The sequence below is a fragment of the Hydra vulgaris genome, chromosome 03 (genome assembly GCF_038396675.1).
Source record: "Hydra vulgaris chromosome 03, alternate assembly HydraT2T_AEP".
NCBI lineage: Eukaryota > Metazoa > Cnidaria > Hydrozoa > Anthoathecata > Hydridae > Hydra > Hydra vulgaris.
In genome coordinates, this window is record NC_088922.1 from 56,073,623 (window position 1) to 56,085,771 (window position 12,149).

At 29.1% G+C, this 12,149-nt stretch overlaps 1 protein-coding gene across 1 annotated transcript; it reads right to left on the reverse strand.

Annotated features, from left to right (window-relative positions):
- Positions 1-11,297: 11,297 nt before the first annotated feature.
- On the reverse strand, positions 11,298-12,149 carry LOC136078782 (uncharacterized). Its single transcript, XM_065794589.1, has 2 exons — positions 11,673-12,149; positions 11,298-11,573 (listed from the first exon to the last, which is right to left on the reverse strand). Exons 1-2 carry the CDS (start codon positions 12,147-12,149, stop codon positions 11,337-11,339), a joined length of 714 nt encoding a protein of 237 aa, XP_065650661.1. The 3' UTR covers positions 11,298-11,336.

Sequence of the window (12,149 nt, forward strand, 5' to 3'; positions counted from 1 at the left end):
GAAAAAAATTTTTTTTTTAAATGTATAAGCAATATAAATACACAAAAAAGTTGTTTTAAATTTATAGTAAACCACCAAAATATACGAGAGGTGATTGTTAGCAATAGAGGTGGATGTGGTGGCGATGGGTGTATCACACCCTAGGATCAAAAACGACTTGATTTTATAAATATTTATATCTTTACTAAAATGAGTAAAATTAGTACACAATATAAAACTATATTATACAATCTTACGTATAAAAGTGGTGTTTCTGTTACGAAGGAACGTATGCCCACCACCTGCCTCCCCCCCCCCCCACCTATCAACCCAACCTAAAAAAAAAAAATTATTTTTAAAATTTTAACAATAAATTTAAAAAATAAATTATAAAATTGAAAATAAATTCATACCAGACAACCACCAAATATGGGAGGTGAATGTAAAACTCACAGTAGATATGTTGATGATGTATTAGTACTATAATATCAAAAAATGTTTCAATTCTTAAAATATCTGATTGAATATTTAAAGTACAACAACAAGGAAGTAAAAAACATATTCCACTAGATTAAAAGATACATTAGTGGTGCATCCATGGTCATAAGAGAGTGGAGTATAAGGGAGGGCATATCCAAATATGTCATAAGAAAGGGGTATTCTAATGCCCCTTCCACTTCTAACCAAAAATTATTATTTAATTGGATATATATTACAAAAAAAATTATACAACTACTAATGTGGGGCTATAAGTCAATTGACTGTAAAAAACATGTCATCTTTCTAACCAAGTATAGCAAAAACCTATAATAAAGTCTTTCATGTGATTATTACATTAACAGAAGTAAGGACCATACAGTATAGTCAACGAGCTAGTCATTTTGTTTGGTTAACAAACAAATTTCCTGTTTCAAAATAAATAATAAATAAAATAATAAAAAATAATAATAATATATAACTATTTTAAAGATAATATATTATATTTTTGGCTTGGCTTTTAGTGAATGATTAAAATAATTAATTCCAAAAATGAAACTATTTTAATCATTTTTAACGATAGACACCACGTGAAGGTAAGCCAGAGCCGTCTATCAAAAAATTTAACAAGTCACAACACTTGCTGTATTATTTAGGCAAGTCACAACACTTGCTGTAATATTTAGGCAAGTCACTACACTTGCTGTATTATTTAGGCAAGTCACAACACTTGCTATGTAACTTAGGCAAGTCACAACACTTGCTATATTATTTAGGCAAGTCACAACACTTGCTATATAATTTATGCAAGTCACAACACTTGCTGTATTATTTATGCAAGTCACAACATTTGCAATACATTTTTGGCAAGTCACAACACTTGCAGCGTCATTAAATTAATTAAATTGTAACTCACTGGAAACAACATCAGCAGCAAGCTGGATTTTTTTCATGCAATAATCAACAGCTTCATTATCTGTTTCATCGTACTAAAATACATTGATACTAAAAAATAAAAAATGCAATACACAACATAACCTTTATTTTCTTTTTCCATTTTGTTTCTAAATGAAATATAAAATTTAAGTCTTATTTTATTATTTACTGAAAATCCTCTTAATAAAACAATTTCGTTTAAATTTAGAAATTTTTAAATCGTATTTTCAGTATAAAGTATCTAGGTTTATAATATCAATTTATGAAATAAGTTAAATATTGCTAATAATATTAGTAATATGAATGTTATATATAAAAAATATATATATACAAATAATCAATAGACCCCTCTGTCTCCCGCGCTAACATCAGGGAAAATGTAAATTAGGTAACAAAAGTGCAGCAAGAAATAGGGTGACTGCTACATAATATTTTTCAACGAAATTTGGCAGGTGCATAGATAAATGAATAGCCTGAAAATAAAAATTGAATAGATAAAATATAGACTATATCCTGGACATTAATTTCACCACAGAAGTACAACTAAAACTTTGACATCAATAAACTCGGTAATATATCAATTGAGTATAATTAAAACCAAATCGAAAATAAGCTTCAGCTATTCTTCTTTCTAAAAATAATCTATGTTGATAACGAATACTAAAAAGTTATTTCAGAAAGCCTTCCTCAAGCACGCTAACTTTGAAGAGACTGCGAAAATCGTGGTACAAAATTTTAGCACAAAGTCCGGTTCCGTAAAATGCAATTGTCACGTACCTATAATTAAGGTTATTGAATTCCATATTTAAAGTTTGAGATTTTCAAATTGTGCTTTTAATGCATCAATTTCTCTTTCTTGTTTTTTCAACTTTATATCTCGATAAATAATCTTCTTGTTTAAATTTCGAATTTTGTTTGTTTTATTCTTTAGTTTCAATGTGGTAAACTTTTTTTCTAGACTCAACAGGCTTTTGTTTGTTGCTGTATATAGTGCTTTACACTGCATGGCTTGTCTTACAATTTTTAATTTCTCTCCATTTCTGGTTTTTACAGCTAATTTAAGTTGTTTTTTTTTTCACTTTCAAGACCATTTAACTGGTTACAGTAGTTTTCAGAAACTTTTTAAAACTGTCGATTTCTTCAACTTTGCGCTTTAGAGTTTTATTTTTGATTTTGAGATGTAGGTCTTTCACAAGATTTTTTTCTTTTTCAGATGACGTTGATTGTAAGAATGGTTAAACATTTGTTTCACATAATGGTGATATAAAATTTAAAAGCAAAAATTCTTCTTTCTTTTTTTTAGTGAGCAACCTAACTTTTTGAATCACTCTTTTTATTTTCGAAAACAAAGTAAGGTCATTTTTAGCAATTTGGAAATTGGAAAAAAAGTGTTGTTTAAAAACTGTGCACACATTGGCTAAGCTTTTGTCTTCTAAATTTTGATACCAGAAATACAGATCTCTATTTTGCATTTCAAACAGCTAGACATAAAAAACTAAATATATATCAGTCACATTAATAAGCGCTTTCTAAATATGCATGTAGATAACTAACTATGTAGGTTAAACAAAATACCATAATGGCGTCTAGGAAAAGATTGAAAAACTGATGGAAAGTGTAAATTGATAAGTCCAGGTATAAAAAGCAAATGATTATAAAAATTATCAAATACTATTATTTAATAAGCTTAATATTCTTTTTTGAGGTGCTAAAATGCCAAAAAAGCAATGTAAGTCAGCATATTTACTTGTCAAAATGTGTAAATTAAGATAACTATGAAGAAAGTTGAATAAAACACGCAAATATATTCGAATATAAAGTATTCAAATACTCAAATAATTCTTTATATTAAAGAATTTTATTCCTTTAAAAAACATTCGGATATTTTTAGTGTATATTTTGGTTCAATAAAATACTAACGTATAGATACGTAATAAAAATAACTCACGATAATGTTTCTATCAATTGTTTAATTTTTTGATAATATATTTGATGAAAATTTATTTTAAAATTATATCTTCCAGATAAATCGTGTCATCAGTATAGAAATTGGCTGCCCGGTGTAAAATTCCAAATTCAAGAGATGTTAAAGGCATCTGTTATAGATGCATTTCTGTTGTAACATGCTCCGGTGAATCCACAACTAATTTGCGGAATCATATTTTGCGTCATAGAATTACTATCAATTCCCCTTCGACTGGAGAATCAAGCAGCAGCTCAAATTCACCTCCGGAAAAAAAAATTAAAAGCATGGACAGTTATTTACTAAAAGCAAACCTTAAAGAAATTGCAGCTGTTTTAGCTACAGACGGTGTTCCGATTAATACGATAACAAACAACAAATTTATTCGCTCATCGATTCAACAAAGAGAAAATCATCTCTCTAAAAGTCCAACAACTATGATGAATTTAATCCATCAAGATTTTTCTGATAAAAAGGTGGTGAAAAAAACATAAAAAATAAATATTTATCACATTCAAAACCATTTAATAAAACATATTTGTAATACTCTCATTTAAAATTTTAAAAATTGTTTTGAGTATAATACAAGGTCTTCTTTATAGAAGGCCTCGACACCGTGCGGGAAATTTTTTAACTGAAGGAAGGCTGATTAAAAAAAAATGGCGGATTAGTAAAAGTTATATAGCTTTGCTAAGATTAAATATACAAATAGATAACAGTCCAGAAAAATTCTTAATTTCTTATTGTAAAAATAGTTTATTGAGGTTAATTAACAACTTTTACAAGTAAAGTTAAATAAAAATGTTATAAATTGTAATTTTTAAAAGGTATAGTAAGAAATATAAAAAAAATACAAAAAATTTATTTTTGTACTAAATAGGAAAAAAAACGTTTATATAAACTTTATTTCTTTGAGTTTAGTTTCTTTATTACTTTTGGGAGTGTAAAGTAATGCAAAGTTCTTTAAAAAAATATTTGCCAGTGTTTGACATAGCTTCTTTAAAATAGAAAATCTATACAACTCTGCAATAAATGTAAACTGTCGAATCAGAAATGTTCTGCAAACTTTTTTATCTAATAAAGAAAAAAAATATATAGAAAAATAAGGCTCATTGAGTAATAGTAAGCCTTCCCCTATTTAAAGTATTTAAATAAGTTCCGTATTTTTCATAATATGTAATTGTATCATCTTCAATTTCTTCAGTAGAATACTTTTGAACATAACCAGCAATATAGACAATAGAATATAGAAATAAAATATTTAGATCTGCTAAATTTTAAATAATATCAATTTTCCCATCATCTAAATCTTCAAAACATAAAAGACAGTCATGGTCATCATTTCCTTCTACATCAATATTTAGCTGCAGCACCAGCTTCGCATGTTGAATACTTTTTCAATAACTGATTTAGCGGTTATAAATTAAGTACCACCTGATCCTTGACGTAATTTTCCAAAGCATTTCTCAATCAGATCAGAAGAAAACCAATCTAAAATTACATATTCATTTCCACTTGATAAAAAATGGTAAGACAAACCAATTAGGCCACAACAAGTATGTGAAAGTGCATTACTTTTATCGTTTGTAAGCTGGTGAACTCGTTTACCAGAAGTAGGTTTCATATTTTTAGCCATTGTTGCAATAGCAAACAATTTTTTTAAGTTAATGTCATCTGAAGATCTGGTTATATTACGGAACTTATCCCTAAATATAAGATTTGCACCAGCACATTTAACATTCACTATTTTCCAAAAATATATAATCAACTCCAAAAAAATGATAGTAGCATTGACACTTTCTTGACCTATTTTAGGATGAGTTTTTAAAGCTGCAACTGTCTCTTCACTGAATACTTGTAAACAAGTGCTTACTTTTTGTCGTTCTATTGGTTTAGGACATAACTAAATCTCTCCAATTTGCAATGCAAGATATTTCATTATAAATAAACTGCAACTGATCTAATTTTACTGTCAGTCAACTATTTCTTATTCACTTCAAAATGCCTTTTGAAAAATGTAATTTACAAGTGCATTGTTTCTTCACAAAATAACCCTGATAAACAATATATTGGCTTAACTGAGGGGGAATGGAAAAAACGTTATGTCAACCACAAACAATCATTTATACACAAAAAATATTCAAAAGAGACTATGGTGTCAAAATACATTTGGGATTTAAAAGAAAAAAATAGAAATTTTAATTTACAATGGTCTCTTCTAAAATCTGTCCCTGCCTATTATAACATTTCCAAAAAACGTATGCTAATTTTGAAATAATTACTCATTTAAGTCAGGAAAATTTATTAAATAAAAAATCTGAATTAATTTCTAAATGTAGGCACGAAAATAAACTCCTCTTAAAAAAATTATAAAAACAAATGACCAAATTAAATTATCCCCATTTCAAAGAAATTTATTTAATAATTACTTTCTGTAACTTCCCGTTAACCAAAAAAATATCGTAATTAAAAAAAAATTTTATTTTTATTTTTAGTTATAATAACTTATAATTTCCTGTAAAATATTTTTTTCTATAAATTGAATTTTTTTTGAGGTTTAGTAACTCTTCCTGATGATCCAGCAATGGTGAAACTTAAAGTTGAAGAAAAAAGTTAGATAAGTGTTTTTTACTAATTTATATATATTTATATACATCTACATATATATATATATATATATGTAAATTATGTTAGTGTATTTTACAAATAGAGTGCTCAATGTTCTTATTATTATTATTATTATTATTATGTATTTCGCCGATAAGAAAAGTTTACAAGTTTATACAATACAAATATATAAATACATGGCTGGGGCAAGAAGAAGACAAGTTCTGTCTTATCACCAAGCCCCTTTAAATAAAAATGTCAATAATTAAAATACATAACAAAGTAACTCGTTAAATAAACGTTAAACAAAACGTTGCGTTAAAATAGAATAACGATAAATAAAAACTAAAAAACATTTTACGCTATATTACAGTGTAATATATCCAAAAGTATACAAAGATTTTTTAGTTAATTATTTTAATTAAATTATTTTTTTTCCTAACTGGTTATAGATTTATAAACCTTTTGAATTTAAATCATAAAATAACAGATAATACACGAACAACAAACAAACAAACAAACAAAAACAAAAAAACATTTTTAAAAACATTTTTAGTATCTTAATGTGTCTTATATAAATGTAAAGTTTATTATATCAGATAAAAAACAAGGTCGTAATGTACAAATTGAAATGTATATAGAATATATATTTAAATCATATTTATAAAGAAATAGACAAACGTCTGCAAATAGGATTGAATTTAAGATACTTGAAAATTTATTTAAGTCATTTATATAAATGAGGAATAAAAGAGGCCCTAAAATTGATCCTTGTGGGACGCCGCAGGAAATTGTCGCTAAATCAGTTTTACTATCATTAAACGAGATGTACTGTTTCCTGTTATCTAGATAACTTTTAAACCATGCTAAGTTATAACTTATGATACCATAATTTTTAAGTTTGTGCAGGAGAATATTATGATCCACCGTATCAAAAGCCTTACTTTGATCAATAAAGACGCCTAAAGTAAATTTGTTTTCATCAAAAGCTTTAAATATTTCGTGTACTAGATGAATGATTGCATGATCGGTTGAATGGCCAGATTTAAACCCAAATTGTTTATCGTAAAGAATTTTATTATTAGTTAAAAAAGAAAACAGTCTGTTATACATAACACGTTCTAAAATCTTTGAAAAGCAGGTAAGAATTGAGATTGGTCTGTAGTTTGAGACATCAGAAGGATCACCTGTTTTATAGATTGGTGTAACCTTTGCACATTTTAAGTTTTCAGGAAAAACTCCGTGCTTTAAAGATAAATTAAAAATATGTAAAAGTGGTATTTTTATAAAACTTATTGATTTAACAATGACAATACTACTGACATCATCAGCACCCGAACTTTTATTAGGTTTTAGTAAAGAAACTGAGTTTAATAATTCATCTTCTGTAAGTTCATGATTTGACATGACAGATTTATTTGGTGTAAGGTATGAACGAAAGTTTGTCTGAGATAGTCCTATTTTAGAGGCTAATTTCAAACCTACATTAACAAAAATGTTATTAAGTGTTTCTGCAACTAATGATTTATTTACAATTAAGTTATTATTAATTTTAAGATTAGTTGGAAGTGCATTTCGGTCCAGATTTTTCTTGCCAATTACCTCTTTAATAATGTTCCATGTTTTTTGTGTACTGTTGTTTTTCTTTAATTTTTCAGAGTAATAGTTTTTTTTTGAGCGTTTTAGAACAGATTCAAATATAGTCCGGTAGAATTTAGTCTTAACCTAGAAAAAATTAGTATAAAGACATGTTATATATCGTTGGAAAGCCTATTTTTTCCTCTTTTAAATGAGTAATTGGTAATTTTTTTTATTTTGGGGAAAAAAAGTTGTGACGTCATAAAGATTAGCAGAAAAGCACCAAAATTGACGTTTTTTTTACTAAAAGAATTTATAATTTAAGCAAGTAAATGTAATATATTTTTATATTTATTACTCCTAAGTGTTAGTAGTTGGTTTAATGAACTGAAAGCGAAATAATAATAACTAAAAGTACGGTATAAAGGCAGAGGGGGACGCTACTTTAGCCAATTTTTTGAAAATTTGACTTAAAGATGTGTTTACAAAACAAATATATTCAAAATATATAAAATACTGTTAAACGTAATTATTCTGTAATGTTACCAAGAGCATGTTAAAAAATATTTACAAAGAAGTTTATCTTTATGCATTAAGTTTATCTTACTTATTCTGATTAAATTAAAATTTATGTAAAAACATCTGAGAAGTGACGGTCATGGGCTGGTTCATTTTCTTCGTCAACTTTTTCAATATTTGTACAGTTAATCCCGTGACAGGTAGCACACGATGAAGTGCAGTGAAGTCCCATCTTTCTGCAGGAACATCGACTCGAACAGGAGTTTTTACACCCACATCGAACAACCTTTAGGATATCCTCTGGACCTGCGTTTTCATCTGTCGCTATTGGTGAGTACATAAAGCCATTTAATTTCCATCCCCAATTAAGTGGGTCAAGATCAATTTCACTTAGACATCTCCAAATACGCACTTGATGATATACTCTCAATCCATGGTAGTAAGCAGCTCTAGGAGATGGTGGAAGAACAGAAGGGTCTATGTGAGCTCGATCTGAGTTTATCATTTCCTCGTACTTTTGCTTTCGTATTTGTTGTAGATTTGATGTTGAGGAATGTAGCAGCTGAAAGAAACGAATTGATCCATTTCCAATCTCATCAGGCGATTTATCATCATGGTAAAAAATATTTGCTGCATTGCACAAGTCTTTGGCTTCAAGCTTTCTAAAAATTGAAGTCTTTCCAAAATTGTGAATTGCTGATGTTGTATCACAACCTGTAAATACGTGCGCAAAAAGAATATTGTTAATGACATGTTCTGCTGTACTGCCAATAATCTGATCAATGTCATAACATTCACGCTGGCAATCAACTCTTTTTGTCATACTTGTTAAATATATTTTGTGTAAAGATTCAACTGATTTACAGTGGTGTAATAAGAGGCAAAGAATATCGCTGTCATCAGCAAATATTGTGACGGGCTCTGTTTTGGAAAAGTTAAGTGCAATTTTAACGATTGTAGTATCTGCGTCAGAATGACACACATACACAGTAAAACCTCTTTCTCTTAATCTAACTTCTAGAATTCGGATAAATGATTTTTTGTTGGCGTAGTTAGAGAAAAATTTACTTCTATCAGACGGACAAGGATTGCTTTTATGTATTTCAACTGCAAATTGTGATAAAGATCCACGCTTTATACGCGTAGCGTCTTTTGTAGAATTTTCATATCCATCGAATACTACTACACTAACTTTAAGGTAATTAAGAAATTGGATGTACTTTTCAAAAATATTGTCAAATATTTCACCCTTGTTCCAATCGCAGCAGTATAAAAGAGCGCCACCATCGGCAACTTTTAAAGAATGAGGAGCAAATGGCATAGATATAACTGGCTTTGTTAGGTAATTTTTCAGCTTGTGTTTTTGAGCACTGCGCATAAGACCATCTTTAAAAAGTGACATAGGGAACGAAGTTAGTTCATAGTAAAAGTAGTCTTCAATTTCTTTTTCTGGTTTTTTCTCAACGATAACTGATAAACGCAAAAACAATGTCAAGGGATCAACTGATATATTTTCATTGTTGACTTTAATATTTGAGTACAGTCCTTGAAGATTTTTGAGTTGATTACTCCTTTTGAAGGATACTTCTGTGTATGTCATATCATTCATTTGTGCCAGTATTGATGCACCAATGCTTTCCGAACAATCATAAGTCACCTGATTAAACTCATCTACAAGTCCTGAGTCCAGAGCCTCATGTTGTTCTCTTACATCAAAGCTTTGAGAATCAAACCATGATTTAATTTTTTGAAAATCTTCAGAGTCACGTCTAATCCTTCCCGCACAAAGTTCTTTGTGTTCTTTACTTGAGTTTCTTGGCGAGGTTAATGAATTTATTGCTTCTGTCATTTCAGCGCACCTTGATAAAAAATATTATTTCTATATTTGTAAATATTTGCCCCATTTAGTTTTTGCTGGAAATATCTATTTTATTAGCAAATTCCAAGTAAACGAAACAATAAACATTTAATTTTATTTTTACCTATGCATTGTACTTGTCCAAACATGTAAAACATTTTCAGTAATTCCTCTGCCAACTACTTCTCCTTTGCCCTTTAACGATTTCATTAATATCTGTTCTATTGATAAATCAGTCCATATTCCAGACCAACTCTTTGAAGTGCGACTTACTGTATGTTCTCCATTGAGAAACTGTTTATATACTTCTGGGTGAGTGCATGCTAATTCATCCACTGATTGTAAATATAAACGTAATGATTTTGTATAATTATTGTGCCCTGTTGAGGCAAGTAGTTTTAGCATACATTTTGTTGTAGCAATATGTAGGTTCCAGTTACTAGTTCTTTCCGCTCGAATAAACTCTTGTACAATAAATATATAGTGAACATAGTTTAGCCATAATTTTGCAGTTCGTGATTTTGCCATGTATTCTTCTTGCTTTTCTTCAAATAATAGAATTAACTTCTTTTCAAGGTCAGTGTCGCCGTTTTTGTTATGCATATTTGAGCTGTACATTAATTTAATTTCAGTTTTTTCTTCATCGCTTAGTTCAACCCAAACTTCCTCCAGCAATATAGATAAGATAGAAGATGCAGCAAACATATGGCCTCGAAGACTTCGAGAAATTGCTTTTCCAGAAAACATGTGGTTGACTGAAGCGGAAGCGTAAACAGTTTCAAGAGCAGTTTTTAATCCACTTCCTTCCATCAATGTTCCAATAGCTCCAAGAAAACTCATTAGCTGATGAAATCCACCAATTCTATTAAAAACTTTCATTTTCTTTGAAGCCGCAATTTCATAGGCTTTCACATAAAGCTGTTGATCAAATGTAATACATGGCATTCCAAGTTTTAGCTTTTCTGATTGTATTACAACGAAACTTAACAAAGAATATAAAGCATTAAAATCAGTTGCCGGTAAGTTGATTACTGGAAGCATGGATACTTTAGAAATAGGAAGAGCATTATTAACTTGACGACTCATGTAGGCAGCCCAACTTGGACATTGTAATTCAAAGATATGCGACATGTTCCAAAGTATATCGACAAGGTTTGGCTTTAAAGTAACCTTAAATAAAAGAAAGTTAAAAGTTAATGATTGTCTCATATCATCAAAAATCTCAAAATAAATTGTATCTATAGAAGTTTTTATTATATTTTAAAGCTGTACATGAAATTGAAACACTAATTTTTTGAAACGCTATCCCTCTTAACCCCAGTCAAGTAAATACCTTTGTAAATTCTTGAAATTTTATTTGAGATAAAACCGGAACGTCAGAGCTGTAAAACTGAGAAAATGTAATCTGGTTGTCAAAGTTTATGTTGGACCAATAATCTTTTTATCCCTAGGCAATCTTTTCTTATTTGAGTTCTCAATAAAATTTCCATTTGCAATTGATATGGAACCTAATCCGTGATGTGTATTTTTACCATCAATTGTTGCTAAATCATGATCTGTGTTATCCCCAACAAACTGAATAGAAGTTGTACCTTCAGGGCAAAGTATATCGTTAATTTTATCGTGTTTCACTATGTTCTGCTTGTAACGAATGACCTGTTAAATAAATTTAGTTTTTCTTGTATTCTATATTGTTATGTGTAAAAAATTTTTTTAAAAACAAATACAAATAAAATTATCACTTAATAAACAAACCTCGTCGTAACTTGATGCAAAACCCAGTTTAGCAAGTAGAACATTTAGCCACTTGGAAGAAAGTACATTATCAACGGTAACGGCTACTCCTAACTGCATTGGCATTATTGATTGTGGCCTCACTGCAGAAAACAATGCTTGTGAAATTGACGTTTGTTTTAATGGCACAGGAATTAGTTCTCTGATAAACACCTTCAGCAATAAGGGTATGCAGGTGTTTTCATTGTTAGTTACATCTTCTATTAAAGGATACGTTTTTACATCATGGTCAAAATTCTTTATACAATCACTCAATAATTTTGCTGCTGCAGTTATAACTCTGATTTGTTCGTCCTCTGCATTGTGTTTTTTTCTGGTGTACCAGTTTTCGCATAATATATGTCTAAATCTGTCCAGTATAATTACATTACTTTTACCTTGTCGCGAGACTAAATGCATAGAATCTCCGTATTTTTCTTTTAATTTATTTTGCGTCAT